The following is a 20,069-nucleotide window of genomic DNA, read 5'->3' as shown; positions in this document are numbered from 1 at the left end:
GCATTTAAATTGACTCTTAAACAATCTTGAAATAAAACTGTTGTTTTCCCATTGAACAGATGTTACAATCAAAGGTGCGAAAGTTTGATTTCACACCTATACGGTATTATTCACACCTATCTGCCTATATATTATCAGTGGGACGAAACGTCCAATGCCCTCCTACACTAATATCAGTGGCACGAACTGGTAGTGGCACGAAACGTCCAGCACCCAATTAGACTATATCTACATCGAATATTTACGATAAAAGTGTCCGGCTTAAAAATAACTTACCTCAATCATAACTAGGAGGGTTCGATACTGCAAGGGTACGGACTTGACATTGATTGTGTCCCCTGTTAAATCATTTTCTGAGACGGAAAACCCAAACACTAGAATCTAGCAGAGATTTACGTCTCTGCACATAGCGATTTACATTGATATTGTCCACTGTGAGTTATTCGGGTGCGTGTAATCTTGAATTACTTATGTTTATAGGATCAATCCCAACATTATTTGTGTTTAATTGTTTTCATGAAAATTCACATATCCACTCCATGGCCAAGTCCTAGAAACTGTAACTTGTAAGGGATTTAAAGTAGCTATCTACTTATCACCTTAAGTCTTTATCCCACCATGTTTAAACTGAAAATATTGTTTTTATCTCTTTTACCTGTATATTCAATTTCTTAATTAACACTATCAACATTCATTTCATGTCTGACAAATACTGTACAGTATTACTTTTAGTCTCCTATACATTTCTTCCTTTAATTACTTGCACTGACAGCGCACCTGCACATAACTCGAGAGAGGGTGTTGCAGTATAAATAGATAGATAGATAGAGAATCTTGTTTTATATAACTTTAAAAGTTTTATTCTGTTGTTTTTTTTTAGGCCCATCTAGCATTCGTAAAACATGTAGACGTAAGGTTGTCTGTTGTTGATTGTTTTTGATAACCCGCCCATTTTCATAGAAGGTGGCAAAGTCTCTGTTTTAGTACTTTAATGTACATACTGGACCTTGAAGACCGTTTCTGTTTACAGAAATGTAAAAAATAAGGCAATATTGCATAATAACATTAAGATCATAAGAGTTCGAAAACCTTTAAGGACATAGAGCGGGTGCTCCGAAATCTGACCATGTTCCTGATTCCGAACAAAATTTAAATGTCTTATCATGTGCCATAAAAGATATCAGGAATCTGACGTAATTATTTTGAAATCACTTCCTTTCTTTTCGGTGCCATTTTGAGTTTAAGGTGCAGCCAGTTTTTCTGAAAAATACATTTGCCGATACACACTGTATACACAAACTTTCGGTAAGTGAAATTACTTGATGGGTTATTGTTTACACATTTTTGCTAAGGTTATATCAAAACACATAATTTTGTTTCAGTAGCGTTCCATGAAAAATAATAATCTAGAAACATTTTCTGATCATGTATGACACTCATGATCAATATGTAGGGTTGTGTAAAGGTGGAATCGATAGTGTTCGGAATTACATACCACATTCAAGGACTGATCCAAACACGGAACGATAGACTAAATTTTGTCATATTTAAAAGATCCTTTCTTATGTTGCATGTCGGATGACTTATAATAATTTGTTTTGTTTTTCTTTTGCAGTAATGAGCCGTCAAGTTGGAGCAAACAGGCAGTCATACGACCCCTGTATGATGGATCAAGCTGCCGAGGTTGTACGGAGCGGAAGTATGTCTCTTTGTTTTACATCATCACTTTGAACAGTATCTTATATAATCTGGCTTTCCCTCTTTATTTACTAAAAAACTTTTTTCTAGGTGTTTTCCAACATTGACTGAGTATGTTAGTGTAAATGATTGACCTTATATCTTTTTCTAGGTACAATGGGTTTCCAAGAAGGACTAATGAAATAGAAAATCACTTGACAATCCAAATGTATGCAATTAGGCCTGTACCATATTGTGAAAGCTCAATTAGAAATACTTTACAAAGACGAACGTGTATATAACCATATGTTACAGGAGGATGTATTAAACCATCTTCGTCGGTGTTGAAAAACAACCATGGAAGCCTCAAGAAGTATTTTAACCCTTTGTGCGAAACAAGAAATAGCCATAGACCCAAGCATTGTGTATGCATCGAAAGATTTCGCCATGCAATACGATGACGATCGACTGCTCACACTTGTGGAAAACATCAACGCGACTTCTGACATCAACGCTGCCTGGCTTGAATAGAGACTGGTTAATTTTCGACAAAATATTCATAATATATCTGTCAGTCGCACAATTTACTCTTTTAATGTAATGTTTATTTGTGTAATTTGGACAAATAACAAAAAAATGATTGTGGTAATGGATTACATTGTTCTTTGCATTCTCACCAATTAACAGTAAGTTTGGTAAATGAAAAGTTTGTTGAAAAGGTTAAATATTTGAATATGTCTGGAGGTTTTGGTAAATTATTATTCTATAGTAAACAAAGGGCGTGAATAACTGTAAAGTATCAACATGCGTGTTAATATCCTTGTTATGTTGACGTATTTTAAAATATCAATTTACTGAAACCTCCAGATCTATTGATTTATATTACCTTTTTACCAAACTTTTTATTTATTGAACTAAAATATAATTGTTATTTATTACAGAAATTGTTTCTAAGTTGGTATTTTTCAAACTGTGTCAATAAAATGAATTCATCGAGATTTCTTTTAAAAAGGTCATCATGTTCAGAATTGGGAACACTTCTGTTCGGAATTACACTCATATGTTCGGAATTTGGAACAGTTGGATGTGCGTATGCTTTGTTAATAGTTTCTTTTTGGATGAACCATTATGGTTCTATATTTTACTAAAGTATATCATATGCAAATATCTTGTTGATTATTGTCTCCCTTTGATTAAAAGTGATTGTAATTCCGAACATTATTATAAGTGGCTTAAGTGTTTAGAAATAGGTACACCCGCTCTATCGCTTTCTGAAATGGTCAGAAGTTGGTGGAGTAATGTCAAATAATAATTCCTCATATTTGCATTATATATTAAGTTTGGAAATTAATGCAGAACTAAAATAACATATACTTAAGTAATAAATGAAATCTTTCAAAAAGAGTAAATAATGACATGTTTTCACCTTATAAACCACTTTCTTCTTGGGCGTTGGAGTCCTTATTTTCTTTTTTTTGTTCATAAATCCATTGACACCAGCTGGAACCTACACTACTGTAGAAGATAATTTTAGAGTATAATTAAATATAACACACTAGAAGCACTGAAAAAGGATCCTTTCTTGTAAGAAAACAATGTAAATGATTTGTTTTCTTGCCATACAATAACAAAAATTTTTCCTGTCTTGAGCATAGTTGATATTTTTTGTCTGAAAACCCTTAAGGTGATCCGAAAATGGTTGTACGGAGATATAACAAAAAGACAACGCAGTCTGTCCAAAATGCTGTGTACAATCGTAAATTGTTATAAATCGTGGTATAATGCAAAATTATTAACCAGTGACTCATTAGTCTTCGGCAATAGTCGACGGGTGTCTTTTGATTTCCGTCATTTTCGGAAGCTGGCATAACCACGGTGCCTATACCACGTGACTTTTTCGGATCTGTGTTGGGAGAATAAAGAACGACCCAGTTAACATTTTTAAAGATCTCTTTTTAAATATTCCACCATTTATAACGGAATAAAGTGGAGAGCCCGCTCATTCGTAAGAGTTTTCTATGGGTATAATGTTTGTTTTAAACAAATAAGTATTTTTCAGTAGAGTGCAACCGCGCGTTTGAGCGGTCAGAAAAATGTCGGATCAGTGTGGGGACTTCATATTACAAACCTGCGGTTCATGCGTGGGACTTGACAGATGACAGCAACAATTTCGCGCCCTTATTAAAACACGGGGTTAACATGGTGTAAATGTATAGTTAATGGTGCACCTTGTAGATGCATATGTAGGGACGTGAAGCAGCAAATATTATATGCGGCTATAGAAAAACGTTGTTATTAATAATAATCAGTTTTATACATAGACATGATGAAATTTCCATGCACTGGAATTAAATTGTGACAGTGTAAATTTGTTAAAGGTTATTGTTTTCACAACCTACATGTACTCGCCGTAAGGATTCAATTGCTCACGATTTGCTTTCAAATTTTCATAAGTAACAATTGTTTACAGTTAAAAGGTGTGATGCTGATGCCTGACATTGTCTTTAATGTACTGTATTACTAATCTGACTATTAATTACCGTTTATATTGCGCACATGGTAAAACTGCAATTACTTTTAAATCTATATGCAGTTAACACTTAATTGACAGAGGTCAATCAAAAATAATAGTCGCCAGTCAACCCAGCCCTCATAAGCATTCTTGTAACTGATATGACGGTGAAGATCACAGTCTTTAACATTTTCAACGTTGATCACCAGCCGTTTAGAATTACGGGGATTGAACAAGTTAACATAGAATATCCTGACTTTGAAATAAAGATAGAAAAAATACGTGTTAAAATAATAAAATTTAAAAGAACGTTAAAATTATTTTTGTTTTTGTCACTTGTTAGTGGCGTATTAACCGCATTACATGTGTTTTATTTAGTGCATGTATATTCAAACCACACGTGAATCACCATATGTTTTTTAATAAAAATTATACTATTGGAAGATCCCATCATATGTGTCATGTGTGGCTTTTTATGAGTTTATATTTTCACCATCGAAATATATGGTATTTTAATACAGGTTTTTTTTCCTTCTTTGAGACGCTCATAATATCGGCACTTTCCTTCGTATTTTTCCCCTCTTACAGAGATTTTCCCCAAAATAATGATATGTAATAAATAAAAATTTTTTTTTTTTTTTTTTTAATCTTTAAATATATAAGTTAACCTGATCCAGTGTAGAAAATATTGCATGATTAAATTATCTGTTGCCATGAATTTGATTTAAAAACAATAAAATATGTTAAGTTCATTATTTAAGACTTTCCTTTTTTTCCAAAAATACAATGTTTTTTCACCTTAAAAAGGGCCAGGCCTGTTCCCCAAAGTCAGATAAAAAATACTGTCATATTTGATTAACACTCAGTTTTCTTTCGACATTCAAATCACACTGTCAGAGCCGCATCATGCAAAAATGGTTGTTTTTCCCAGGAGGACAAAGGGGCATGGCGCATTACTTTCCCAGGAGGGCAAATGGGCATTGCGCATTACTTTCCCAGGAGGGCAAAGGGGCATGGCGCATTACTTTCCCAGGAGGGCAAAGGGGCATGGCGCATTACTTTCCCAGGAGGGCAAAGGGGGCATGGCGCATTACTTTCCCAGGAGGGCAAAGGGGCATGGCGCATTACTTTCCCTGGAGGACAAAGGGGCATGGCGCATTACTTTCCCAGGAGGGCAAAGGGGCATGGCGCATTACTTTCCCAGGAGGGCAAAGGGGCATAGCGCATTACTTTCCCAGGAGGGCAAAGGGGCATGGCGCATTACTTTCCCAGGAGGGCAAAGGGGCATGGCGCATTACTTTCCCAGGAGGGCAAAGGGGCATTACTTTCCCAGGAGGGCAAAGGGGCATGGCGCATTACTTTCCCAAGAGGGCAAAGGGGCATGGCGCATTACTTTCAAAAAGGGCATTTTAAAGCGCAGTTTAGGCAAATAAGGACAAAAACGTTCCATGAATATGTTTTTGGGGAGAAACATGTAATTGCATCAGAGGCAGTTGTGAAAAAATAAAACATAAAAATATAAACAAGCACATTTAATGGTATTTGATGTATTTAACTTATTTTGATTTATATTAATATATTTACCTTTAAATGTCCATTTAAGTTCCATGCTGTAGTGTTTCAATAAACTGTAACAGCACAACAAACATAATTAAGCAATATATGTATATGAATCTGATTATACACAGATCCACTAACACATACATGAAACCATGTTTGTCATATCCCACTTTCTAACGATACTCTTGTCAGATTTTTAACTTTGCGAGTAAACTGAAAGCTAACAATTTACAAACACTGCGCTTCAATGACAAACATCCACTGAAAAGATTATGTTTAAATATGTTGTTGCTTTTTAAAACGTTTTTATTCAGCGCTGATTATCACTGGTATTTCATTATTCCCTTCTAAATGTATGATCTCCATCGTTAATTTGATGGTTATTTGCCAATTTTGCAGAGAGTCACAATTTAATTCTGTATAGTCCGACATCTTGTTAAAAAGATATATGCGACAGGTGTGCATAGCAATGTAAAATTGTATATGTCAGTTTAATAGGCGATTCCCACTTGTTTAATTAGTATGCATTATTGCATACATAATTGTTTCAATGATTAATTATCTTAAAGACGATAACGATACAGATATAACTTGTTTGTGTTTTTATGTCCCCCACCACTATAGTGGGGGACATACTGTCTGTTGGTTTGTTTGCTCCAACTTTAACATTTTGCCATAACTTTTGCAATATTGAAGATAGCAACTGCATATTTGGCATGCATCTGTATCTCATAGAGCTGCACATTTTGAGTGGTGAAAGGTCAAGGTCATCCTTCAAGGTCAAAGAAAAAAGAAAAAAATCAAAGCGGCGCAGAAGGGGACATAGTGTTTCTGACAAACACATTTCTTGTTTAAATTTAATTATGCGTAAACATTTATGTTTTAATATAACTGAATTATGCTTGAAATGCACAATTTCCACAGGAATAATATTGAGGTTTTCATCATAAGTCTCCGAATGTACTGTCCATGATTTTATCGTGGAGGAGTACACATTACGGACCGATTTGTGTGCTTGGTATAACAAAGCCACTGAAATTATCGATTGATATTGACATGGGTTATTCAAGCATAACTAATTCACAACCTCGCGATTTTTTTGGCTGCTTTAAGGCCATAATCTTATACTAGGCGGCTTAGAAGTTTGGTCATGGGTTAATTAAGATGTTATCAATAAGGGCGCGTGGCAGCTTTTGCCTTTGAAAATGGCAGAGTGGCGCTTAAGAAAGGCGGCGTGGCGCATTGCCACGCAAAAAGGGCGTGGGCAAAACACTACCTTGTCTGTGCAATTACACTGTCTGGTCAGTAGCTGTGCTGTCTGCTGTAAATCACGCAAGGTGCTGTCTCATTAGGTATCTCCTGACAAGACTGAAAGATGCTCAGGCTATGCTTTAGCTAGGCTGGCTGCATGGTCTTAAAAAACCTCTTTGTTTCGTATAAATGGAACATCTAAGCACAATACGTTTCAATTGAAGATTGAAGTAAAACTGTGTTATTTATAACAAAAACTTGCAAATTTTGGTAGTCTTTTCAGTCTTTCAATAACAATTTCCATACACTGACTGAGTACGGCAAATATTTATGGTTAGATAATGAAACGATTTTCATTTTATCATGACACAGGCCTTTTTACGCCCTATGCCACGGGTCCGAATATCGGCCCTATTCCCAATGCAAATCTGATTGTTTTTTTCCCAATTGAAAAAAAGAATCCCAATTACGAAAAAAAAAAAAAAAAAAATTTTTTTTAAAACCTTTAAATATATAAAGTTAACCTGATCCAGTGTAGAAAATAGAAAAATAAAATATTGCATAATTAAATTATCTGTTGCCTGGAATTTGTTTTAAAAACAGTAAAATATGTTAAATTGATTATTTAAGACTTTCCTTATTTTCCCCAAAATCCGGCGTTTCGTGCAATTTTTTCCCCCTCAAAAAAGGCCAGGCCCTTTCCCCAAAATCAGATAAAAAAACCTGCACTTATCACACATGTTCATAAGATTTTGTAAAATTTTAATAATATGTTATCAAAATAGTCGTTATTTGCCAGTTAATGGCTTCTTTGAAATATAAGAAACACTATTTACATGTTATTATTTTTCCCAATTGAGCCAGTTTTGCGATTAATTTTTTTCCCAAAATGGGGTTTTTCACGAAGCGAAATTCCCAAAATTCCAGTGTGGCGTTTTCCTTAAATGGAGCGGAAAAGGCCTGTGACACTATACTATTTCGGTTGTTTTTGTTTCCCCTTCTTGAAAGCAATACTGTGTTATCAGTATTTATATGATAGTCCATTATATCATCCCCGGATGATTTAAGTACTGAGTCAAAATACGAAGTTTGCCATCGATGCGAAAAGCTGGTTTTAATAGTAAAACAAGTATTATTTAAACATATATCAAACACAATAATATCCAAACTGATCAAAACAAACCTTTTGTGGTTTTCTGTTGAGTTGAAGCCAATATGGATAAATTATTTCTGATTGTCACAATTTTTCTCTATTAACAGTGTATTACTTACCTTTATGAAACAATAATAGAAGGGAATTTATATGCATATTAAAAAAAAACATTTTTTTTTTAATAATTGTTTGTTGCTTTATATAATGAAATAATCGTTCTAGTTAGTAAATGGTAAAGAATTTTTCCGTTTTTCTCCAGTTTATGTGATAAGGAATCTGATGTTGATTGGTTGCTTATAGTAGCCTCAGCGCTGTGCTGCGCGTTTATATATGAATTGTGTGCTTCTGAGTTCATTTACTTGTCACTGCATCTTAGCGAATGTATCCATCGGCTTACATGCCCCTGTGACTTTTAAGGAGAGCTGTGTTACGCGATTCACTGCTTGATTACATTGGACTTTTTTGTCTTGATGCAAAAATGTTCTGTTAAGTATACTGGTATGCACCGAAAACTCTTTTTGGCAAGTATGCGGGTTTAGTGTGATTTGGTGAATTGCAGTACCCAGATTTGCAAAACACTACTATTAAACTAAGTTTTTCTTGCGAACAACTAATAAAACAGGCCAACTTTTCAGTACATAAACATAATTCAGATATCAAAGTACTACTAGTGTAAAAATATCTAGCCCTGTATCATGATTTGGTTGTTTATTTACTTGCAGTGTAAAGCAATCATCCTTTACTGGTTATGAGATTGGTTATAAGTGCCTCACCACAACTTTCACAATGCTGTATGTTTTTCACGTCGACACTGGTACTATGATGACATTCGACATGAACCTTGCAATGGAAAGGTAAGTTCACATAACCTGGAATATTATAATCGAGGAATTGAACAATGACATAAATGAAAATATTGTTTCAAATCTGTTAAACAAAAAATAATTAAATACCAATGCATGACATTGAATTGTTGACATTTTTTCAAAGTTCCAAAATCCCTGTTTTAGTCATTTCAATACACTCTTGTATAGTCAATGTCAAAAGTGTCTTAAAGGGGCCTTTTCACAGATTTTGGCATGTTTTTGAAGTTTGTCATTAAATGCTTTACCGTAGGTTTCCATGTATAGCGCGCTCCCGTGTAAAGCGCTCAGGCTGTTTTTTTAATGCAAAAATGGAGAAAAAAATATTTAAAGACAATAAAACCACCAAATAGGTCCGAAAATGGCCGCCATATTACTATTGCACAATCCAATAATCCGGGGCATTGGAAAGCTTAATTAAGCATTCAAAATATGAAGCGTCATTATGATAAGGAGCATGGGTTGCATAGCACTATACTTTTCTGACAATTTTGTAATTTTCTAGCAAAAGATTAACAGTCCACGTGCATTTCGTGAAAAACGTGAGAAAATAAGAATTAGTTTACATCGTGGGATTTTTCCACGGGAAAAGCATGGGCATTACCGGTAAATTTGAATGTCGCATGGGAGACAGGGATACAGTTGTTGAAGAACACCACTGTTGAACGTTCAATATTTATTCTCACAAAATGCAATTGCATATCTTCACGTTCTCAAGTGTCAATTAGAGTCTCAAATGACAATTAGCGTCTTAACAAGTCGTGGCACATATTACTCAATAACATCTGCCAATTACGAAGTGCAAAATGACCCCCTTTCACACCTACTGCTACCTGCAAAAAAGACCTCGTTCGCACCTACCCTTGCCTGCTGTCCGGACTGTCGACAACAATCCCCATCGGAATTCATCAATAAAGAAGTGTAAAAACACAAACAAAGAAATTTCCGCAAGTTTATTCAAACAAATTTATTTTCGACCAAAACTTCTTCTACCGCATTCATATCTACCAGTAGCGACTTCTTGTTGTTACGACAATGGCCCCCTCAGTCTGTACGATTATACTATACTTAAATTAAACTGCGCGTGTTTTTCACGTTTTCCTTTGATAAAAAAACATGGCGGCCATTTTTATTATTTACGATTACACAACATATTTTTTACCAATTTAGCAGCCAGGATAGTGTTGTATCAATGTATAGCGCGCACCAGCTTTTTAATTTGAATTTTGGAGGTAAAACACTGCGCGCTATACGTGGAAACCTACGGTATATTGATAAATGTTAACATTGGATATAAAAAGCTCCATAAAAAAAATCAAGAATAAAATTTAAAAATAGAACAAAAAAGGTTACCCTCAGCAGGACTCCAACCACTGACCCCTGGGGCCCTAGAGTAAAAAGTCTCCCACTTAGACCACTCGGCCATCCTTCCGTATACAATGACAGGTGTATTTTATACTTCATATAACCAATCCTCGTAGTTTCACAAAATATTACAACAACAGAAGAACTCTCCAAATTATTAATTTGTTACGCGTTGCAACGCTTTATAATTTTCGGGTTTTTAAATCGTCAAAAGATGAATATAATGGCTATTTTAGAGCATGGTAAATGTTCAGTATTACTGTTTTCTCACAAATATCATAACTAAAACGAAAATTTGCTAATCAGGAAACAACTTTTTTCAATTTTGTCAATTTACCCAACATGAAAAGGCCCCTTTAAGATGCTTTAAAGCTATTTTTATTTCTTTTCTATTTATACCATACCAAATAGTTACAGACTAAACCAAATTCCCCTTATCAATTTTTTACCGAACTTCCATTGCCTTCAAGTTATAAATTACAAAATTACTAACTGTTCAAAGTATAAATGACTAGAGCTCTGCGGTGCAAGCATCCAACTCTCATACACAAGATATGGGTTCAATCCGCAAAAAATTTCACAGGTATTCAAATTTAACAGAAAAATCAATAAATGTAAATTAATAAAGCATTATTAAATAATAGACTAGCTATATAAATCAAATTTGGCATAAATAGCCAAATCTTTCAATCATACATCATTTACATTGATACTTAAAAGTCTATTTTTTAGAAAGCATTTCCCCAAAAAGTTGTTTAGTCAGGTATAATTTGTATAATTATTGTTACTATGAAGCAATTGTAAATTTGAATGCATTCAATGAGTATCATAGTGTTGAGATTGCAAGCAAGTTTTTTGCCCTCAGTTCTATTCATCTCGCTATCTGTAGCACCAGTAATGTACACAATTTCAACTCGCTGAAGCTTGTAGTAATCTCAACCAAATACAGTAGATTCCACTTAATTGAATATCGGATAATAGAATAATTCAGTTAATTGAATAGAAATTGAAAACGCCAAACCATTTGCATCTCTTCCCGTTGTAAAAACTCCACATATTCTGATAGGAAATATGGCGTATTTCGGTTAATTGAATTACCAATTTTCTATTGCACACTATAATCCACACTATAATCCAGCAAAAAATGTCATAAATCTCCAAGGATACGCATCGTATCGACGATTTTGACAGACACGCTCAATTGACTGCCTTTGTTTTCATTTCACCCCATGCATGTATGCAGCGTCTGTCAAGCGTCACGTGACTAACAGGTGTAGTATGTACAAGCAAGTACAATGCAAACACTGGAGTCTCCGGTGTGCAGTCAGGTGCGAACTTTCGAATGCAAACTGTCGAGTAACACACTTCAAGTAACAGTTTGTTGTCGCTTAGAAACAATTAAAGAGTGTGTTGCTGATTAAAAACAAACTGTTGACATGTCTTGCTTGACAGTTTGCAAATAGGTGATGGAATGTTACACTATATTCTCAGTTTGTGTATAAAAACCTACACAACTGCGTCACAGTAAATCATATCTAAACATGATGTTAAACAATCGAAAACGCGCACATTTGTCAAAACATCGCATTCTTAACACTGCTGATCATGTTTTAACAATAACCAAAATAAAATCCAGTATTGACCAGATTTTCCGGTAAGTCAGTACACAGTACATTATCTGTTTCAATACTAAACTATCTGAAAGAGCGTAACGTCAAAGATACAGCATTCTCCTCTCTACAAAGTTTTCCTTCAACAGTGTATATACACCCACGCTAATTTTCGCGCGCTTTTTACCAGAACAATACATGAGCAATAGATGTTGCTAGCGTAAGAGTTGGGTATGCAATAAAATGAATATGGGAAAAATTATTACACGCACCGTATGGCGTGACATTGTACATTGCCGCATAGTTTTCGCTACCTTTTTGTTTGGGGCAAAGGAAGTACATGTGGAAGTTTTATTTAAAGCTAGAAAGTGTGTTTTGGATTACAAAATTTGTATTCTCATTTGGGAATTCAACAAAACATGGATTCAATATTTAATTCCAATATTAACTTACGTGTCGAAACGATGTTTTGATTATGCATGAAAAGCACAATTTCCAGGAGGATTACATCCGGTTAGTGATAACATTTGAAATACTGATTCCATATAATTGAATACTCCGGATAATTGAATATTCGGACGTGGTAAGTGGTAAGCACTCTTCGAAGGGGGAGGGGGCACTTTAGTGATCAACGTTGGTCCACAATCATTAAACAGCATCGTCTAATCCACCTAAATCACTAAAGTTGTGGAATTAAATTCAACTTAGTAGAGATGATTCCTTGATGATCCTCTTTAAAAGGTATTTAAATCATTAAATGTTTCATATGTAAGGGACGACAGCTAAAAATAGATTATGAGATTGAAAAGTGAGCCTGTACATCCCATAAACTGTGGGTATTTGTCATGAAATGCTTCAATTGAGCAAATAACTAGATTTTTCAAAGGTATTTGATCAAACCTTGGCATTGATCGACCTCTGTAGTTCTCTGAAGTTATTTCAATGGTTCGGCTTTGGTATTAATTCTCTTGAGCCACATTTAAAATCATACCTAATTTGATAACTAATTTCAGTAATGCTTTAATAATAAAATATTAGGCGATACTTTACAGTTATATAAGTCATGTAAGTTGTTGTGGTCTGTATTTAAACTAGAACTAAAAAAATAATTCAAAAGTGAAGAAAGGATGTTTGCCCTTTAAGCCTGTATAACATCCCAGAGATTGTATTTTGTAACAGTGAATTGTAATTTCAACCAAGGCATAAGCTGAACCTGTCTGTCTGACATAAAAATTGCTCTGCCTGTAACTTCCCCCTTCACCATGCATTGGTGGATTTTGAAATAACTTTGCACCAATGTTCATCTCTGTGAGAAATTTGTCATGTGAAAGAACCAAAGGCCAATCTTCATGGTTTTAGGTCAACTTCGTTATCAAAGGTCAAAATACATCACTTTAAAGGTTTTTGTTACGATAGTTTACCCCCATAAGCCGATTTACACTTATATCTAGAAAGGCAAGTATCTTATTTAACTTAAGCATATAACCCAAATTCAAATGACACCATAATACAATTTTTAGCCGGATTTTTTTCGAAAAAATCTCGGCTTATAGATTGATGTTGTCGGGCGGGCGGGGGGGGGCGGGCGGGGGTGGCGGCGTGCTCGAAAATGTTAAAGTTCTTATTTCATGGTATAACTTTGGTATGCTTGGACCTAGAGTCTTCAAACTTGACATGAAGGTTGGCCAGGATTAACAGATGACCACTGGTCATTTCAAGGTCATTCATTTGAAGGTCAAGGTCACTGTGACCTTCAATATAAAAAATGTTAAAGTTGTTATAACTTTGGTATGCTTGGACCTAGAGTCTTGAAACTTGACATGAAGGTTGGCCATAACTAGTTAGTAACCACTGGTCATTTCAAGGTCATTCATTTGAAGGTCAAGGTCACTGTGACCTTGAATGTAAAAATGTTAAAGTTCTTATTTCATGGTATAACTTTGGTATGCTTGGACCTAGAGTCTTCAAACTTGACATGAAGGTTGGCCAGGATTAACAGATGACCACTGGTCATTTCAAGGTCATTCATTTGAAGGTGAAGGTCACTGTGACCTTCAATATAAAAATGTTAAAGTTGTTATAACTTTGGTATGCTTGGACCTAGAGTCTTGAAACTTGACATGAAGGTTGGCCAGAACTAGTAAGTAACCACTGGACATTTCAAGGTCATTCATTTGAAGGTCAAGGTCACTGTGACCTTGAATGTAAAAATGTTAAAGTTGTTATAACTTTGGTATGCTTGGACCTAGAGTCTTGAAACTTGACATGAAGGTTGGCCAGAACTAGTAAGTAACCACTGGACATTTCAAGGTCATTCATTTGAAGGTCAAGGTCACTGTGACCTTGAATGTAAAAATGTTAAAGTTCTTATTTCATGTTATAACTTTGGTATGCTTGTACCTAGAGTCTTCAAACTTGAAATAAAGATTGGCCAGTACTAGAAGATGACCACTGGTCATTTCAATGTCATTCATTTGAAGGTCAAGGTCACTGTGACCTTAAATGTTAAAATGTTAAAATTGTTATAACTTTGGTATGCTTGGACATAGAGTCTTCAAACTTGACATGAAGGTTTGCAAGCACACTTAGATGACCACTGGTCATTTCAAGGTCATTCATTCTAAGGTCAAGGTCACTGTGACCTTGAATGTAAAAATGTTAAAGTTCTTATAACTTTGGTAGGTAAAAATGTTAAATGTCAATTCAAGTTCATATTTGTGACCTTAAATGTTATTGTTGTTCATGTATATGCATGCATTCAAAACATAACACAAGGTTTGCTCATGCCTTGAAAAGTACTTACATTTCATTTTGACCTTTGAACAATATTTCAGTAATTAAGTATTGCATTGACAAAAACACGAAAGGTACTTTCCTGTCATTTAAATCAAAAATCCGGCTTCAATGCGGTCATCTCCGACCGCGGAACTCTTGTTGTTACTATAGTTTAAAACTTAAATGGCTATATTTGGCTATAGTAAAACCTTGTTAACACACTAGAGGCAACATTTATTGTCTGATCTTCATTAAACTTGGTCAAAAGATATGTCCCAATGATATCTTGGACAAGTTGGAAGAAAATGGTTACCGTTGGTTGAAAATCATGGCCGCCAGGGAGCGGGGCATTTTTCCTAATATGGCTATATAAGTAGAATTTGTAAGCACTCTAAAAGTAAAAACATTTATAGTCCAGTGTTCATGAAACTTGGTCAGAATATTTGTTCTAATGATATCTTGAATGAGTACGAAAATAGGTGTGGTCTGTTAAAAAACATGGCCGCCAGGGGGCGGGGCATTAGTCCTTATATGACTATAGTAAATCCTTGTTAACACTCTATAGAGGCCATATTTATTGTCTGATCATCATGAAAATTGGTCAGAAAATTTGTCCTAATGATATCTTGGATGAGTTCAAAAATGGTTCAGGTTGGTTGAAAAACATGGCCTCCTGGGGGCGGGGCATTTTTCCTTACCTGTTAACACTCCTAAAGTCACAATTTTAGTCGAATCTTCATGAAACTTTGTCAATACATTTGTTTTAATGATATCTTGGATGGTTCACAGTGTTTTTTTTCATTGAAAATCGGGTCCGGTAACCGGACCCATTCCCAATGGAAAAAAGTATATATTTTTCCCAAATGGGAGCTAAAAATTCCCAATGGAACCAAAAACAAAAAAAATATTTTTTTTAGTTTTTTTTTAGATCAATATTTTCTTCATCTCCCATCCATATAAGATCAACCTTAGTAAATATAATACTGGGCACACTTGTTTCCTCAATTTTAAAGCATTTGTTAGCAAAACAACAACAACAATAATTTCCCAATTTTAGTCAAAACGCTGCGAGTTTTCCCAATCCAAAGGGACCCGGCCCCATTCCCAAAATGGTGAAAAAAAACACTGGTTCAAAAATGGTTCCGGTCTGTTGAAAAAAAAGCCCACATGCATTTTTCCTGATATGTCTATCGTAAAACCTTGTTATCACTCTAGAGGCCTCGTTAATTCTCCAATCTTCATCAAACTTGGTCAGAAGATTTGTCCCTATACAGGGCTTGACACTACTTCTACAGATTATTGTCCACAGGGAACCCTGCCTATTAAAATAAGAGCAAAATCCTGGGAAAAACTTGTGTCCCTCACCAAAACTTGGGGGTCTCGGGTTCCCGGGACACTGTATGTGTCATGGCCTGCTATAATATCTTAGAAGAGTTTGAAAATGGTTGTGGTTGTTTGAAAAACATTGCTGCCAGTCGGCAGGGCATTTTTCCTTATATGGCTTTAGTAAAACTTGTTAACACTCTAAAAGTCACATTTATTGTCCGATCTTCATGAACATTTGTTGTAATAATATCTTGAATGAGTTCGAAATGGTTCTGGTCTGTTGATAAACATTTCCGCCAGGGGGTAGGACGTTTTTTTCTTATATTGCTACATGTTTTGTAAAACCTTGTTAACACTCTAGAGGCCATATTTATTGTCTGATCATCATGAAACGTGGTCAGAACATTTGTTTTAATGATTTTTTGGAAAGTTTGAAATGGTTCCGGCATGTGGAAAAACATGGCCACCAGAGGGTGGGGAATTTATGACTATATGGCTATAGTGAAACCTTGTTAGCACTCTAAACGTTACATTAATAGTTCACTCTTCATGAAACTTGGTCAGAACATTTGTTTTAATGATATCTTGGGCTGCACAGAACAGGTCAGTTCCTTTGTATCTCAGGTGAATGACTTTGGGCCTTTCTTGTTTGTCTTTGTTGGGCATCGTAGGGTGATCATCATCACATTTTAGCTTTTGAAAACTCAAAAGGCCATAATTTATTATCTTCCCAGTTTTTATGAAACTTAATCAGAGTTTGGCCCCATGGCATTGTTGTCAAGTTTGAATCTTGGTCAAATGGGGTCAAAATAAGGTCATCTGGTCGAATGTCACAACTCTAGAAGTCAATTTTAAGACTCAATACTGATGAATCTTGGTCAAATTGTTTATCTTGGCAATAACAGGTGTGAATCTGGTCAGATGCGTCAAAATGCAAGGTCAAATCTTTAAAAACATGTTACCACTTCAAAGGCCACTTTTTATGTCCCCAGTAGGAGGGCATATAGTTATCGGACTGTCCGTCCGTCTGTCTGTCCGTCGTTCCGTCACACTTTGCGTTTAGTTTTCGAAAAATGCTCATAACTTCTATGTCCCTTGAGATATAACCTTCATATTTGGTATGCATGTGTATATGGACAAGGCCTTTCCATACGCACAAAAAATTTGACCCCTGTTGCCTTGACCTTGAACTTAGGGTCCGTGTTTAGGTTTCAAAATCTGCGTTTAGGTTTCGAAAAAAGCTCATAACTTCTATCAAGCGTTTATAGGGGGCATAAGTCATCCTATGGTAACAGCTCTTGTTGGACTAAATCTTTATGATACTTGGTCAGAATGTTTATCTTGACAATATGAGTGTCTTGTTTGAGTATGGGTCAAATTTGGGTAAATATCTAGATCATCTGATCAAGTCTTCAAATTTTGGCCCATGCCGTTATGGCCTTCTTGTCTACCTTGAAGCTCATACTTGGATATTACACGTAAAATGCAAAATGTATTGTATTTATGTGTCAAAGCGGTTTGTGGTATTCATTTTGTTTATTGATCTGGTTAATTATTAGTAAATAATTGTTTTGAAGAATTGTTTTTAACCAGGTTTTCCGAAGGAAAAAACTGGTTATTAGATTGGCGAATGCGGGCGGGCTGGCGGGCTGGCTGGCGGGCTGGCGGGCTGGCGGAATAAGCTTGTCCGGGCCATAACTATGTCGTTCATTGTCAGATTTTAAAATCATTTGGCACATTTGTTCACCATCATTGGACGGTGTGTCGCGCGAAATAATTACGTCGATATCTCCAAGGTCAAGGTCACACTTTGAGTTCAAAGGTCATAAATGGCCATAAATGAGCTTGTCCGAGCCATAACTATGTCGTTCATCGTCAGATTTTAAAATCATTTGGCACATTTGTTCACCATCATTGGACGGTGTGTCGCGCGAAATAATTACGTCGATATCTCCAAGGTCAAGGTCACACTTTGAGTTCAAAGGTCAAAAATGGCCATAAATGAGCTTGTCCTGGCCATAACTATGTCATTCATTGTGAGATTTTAAAATCATTTGGCACATTTGTTCACCATCATGGGACGGTGTGTCCCACGAAAGAATCACGTCAATATCTCCAATGTCAAGGTCGCCACGACTAAAAATAGATTTTAAAAAAAAAAAAAAATTACAAAGGGGGTTATTTTTTTTTGGTCATTTCAAAAGTTCAGTTTGAGTTTTCTCCCTTTATCAGATTTTTTTTTCACAATGAAAACCTGGTTTTGTGACAATTTTGTCCCTTGTTACTTATTGTTTGTGTTCTTTGCGGGCCAGTGTGTCAGTTCTACAGAGTGTGATTGCTCGAGGCTACCGTATCCCAGAGGAGAAACAGGTGCTACTTATCAGTGGAGGAGAAAGCCTGGATCCAACTGCTATGGTTGGGAAGTACCATGCTGGAACAGTAAGCTGTCAATATTTTACCACGTAGTGCTTCCTTTTGTATTGTTGCTTAAAGACTTACAGTTAATCTTTTCAAGGTTGTCTTGAGTATCATCATGTATATGTTTGTTTGATATTGAAACTTGGTTCTTGTTTTTTTACACTTTATTGTTCCCTACCGGTTTCACCGGAGGCCGGCGGAGGGGACTTATGGTTTTCGCTCTGTGTGTCTGTCTGTCTGTCTGTGAGTCTGTCTGTCACACTTTTCTGGATCCTGTGATTACTTTAAAAGTTCTTCATATTTTTTCATGAAACTTGAAACATGGATAAATGGCAATTTGGACATTATGACCGTCATTTCGTTTTGTTCCTATGTCTACACATTTTTTTAAAATTCTGACAATGGTGGAGCCGGTAGGGGACATATATTGCTTGGCAATAGTCTTGTTAATTTGATAAAACATGAACAAGAATATTTTATTGTGATACCCTAAGCTTTACTCATCTGTGGTGAACTAAATAGAAAAATGACTTAACAAATGTTGACCTTTGAATCTGCAAGGCACAGAGGTTTTTTATTAGCTCTTCTAGCATTAAGTGCAGACATGGCGAAAGACCATCACAATTTACATTCTAGACTGGCATACAAGGAGAAATAATTTACAGGCCAGTTGTTAAGGCCTAAATTTTTAGTGTTCAATTCCGGAGGGACATTGCATAGTAAATTCAAAAAGTAAATGTTAACATGTGGTTGATTTATGAAAGGGCAAAAATAGTGTAAACAGCCTGATTTGAAGAAATAAATTAAGTGTATTTTTTCATTTTGGGAAAAATATTTACACATATAAACATACATTATTGAGTTTTATTGATGTATTTTACACAGATTTATTAATATATTGTATATGTTTACTTTTTATTGTCTTCCATTTCACTAACATGCCATAACAGTAAACTGTATAGAGTGACAAACATAATAAATCAGAATATGCTTATGAATCTGATTATACACAGATCCACGAACATATAAATCGAATCATGCTTGTCTGTTTCCATTTTCTTTTCGCTAGTAGAATGAACTCCAAATTATGAACACTAATTCTGTGACATGCATACATTTCTAATGACAATCTTTTAATTGTTTCTAAAACGTATTCTCCATCGTTCAATTTCAAATGTTTTTCATTAATCCATGTTATTATAGGATGTCCATTGATAATTAGATTTTTATTGTCATTTTCACTGAGCATGGATATTTCTTTTTATTGTCAGCCATCTTGGAATATTTGCGACATGCGTGCAACGAAACGAAAAATAGTAAATGTCCGACTACTTTGGCGCCCATTAAAATTATTCACGTTTGGAATAATTATCGAAATTTATCGATGTTTCAATGAACTACTGACTTACACAATTTGGCAAAAATTAACTTTTTATATTCGGAAATATCACAATACGGTAATCTCAAAATAATGTTGTGAAAACTGCAAGTGGGTTACAATTTTTTTAAACAAAAATTACCGGACAGTAAGTCAGACGATCTTGAATTTCACCGTCGGG

At 35.3% G+C, this 20,069-nt stretch overlaps 1 protein-coding gene across 4 annotated transcripts in view; it reads left to right on the top strand.

The window, feature by feature from the left end:
- The first annotated feature begins 295 nt into the window (after nt 1-295).
- Nucleotides 296-20,069, top strand: part of LOC127862909 (RB1-inducible coiled-coil protein 1-like) — a 115,462-nt gene continuing 95,688 nt past the window's right edge. For 2 of the 4 annotated variants that reach the window (XM_052402182.1, XM_052402183.1), the window contains exons 1-3: nt 296-447; nt 8,876-9,007; nt 18,405-18,531. In XM_052402182.1, the coding sequence (XP_052258142.1) occupies nt 8,940-9,007; nt 18,405-18,531 (195 nt within the window). In that variant the 5' untranslated portion in view covers nt 296-447; nt 8,876-8,939. The remainder of the gene's footprint in view (nt 448-8,875; nt 9,008-18,404; nt 18,532-20,069) is intronic. The other 2 variants (XM_052402181.1, XM_052402180.1) reach the window with 2 other exon arrangements.

This window comes from Dreissena polymorpha, chromosome 16 (assembly GCF_020536995.1).
Source record: "Dreissena polymorpha isolate Duluth1 chromosome 16, UMN_Dpol_1.0, whole genome shotgun sequence".
Lineage (NCBI taxonomy): Eukaryota > Metazoa > Mollusca > Bivalvia > Myida > Dreissenidae > Dreissena > Dreissena polymorpha.
This window is presented reverse-complemented; position numbering and strand designations above follow the sequence as displayed.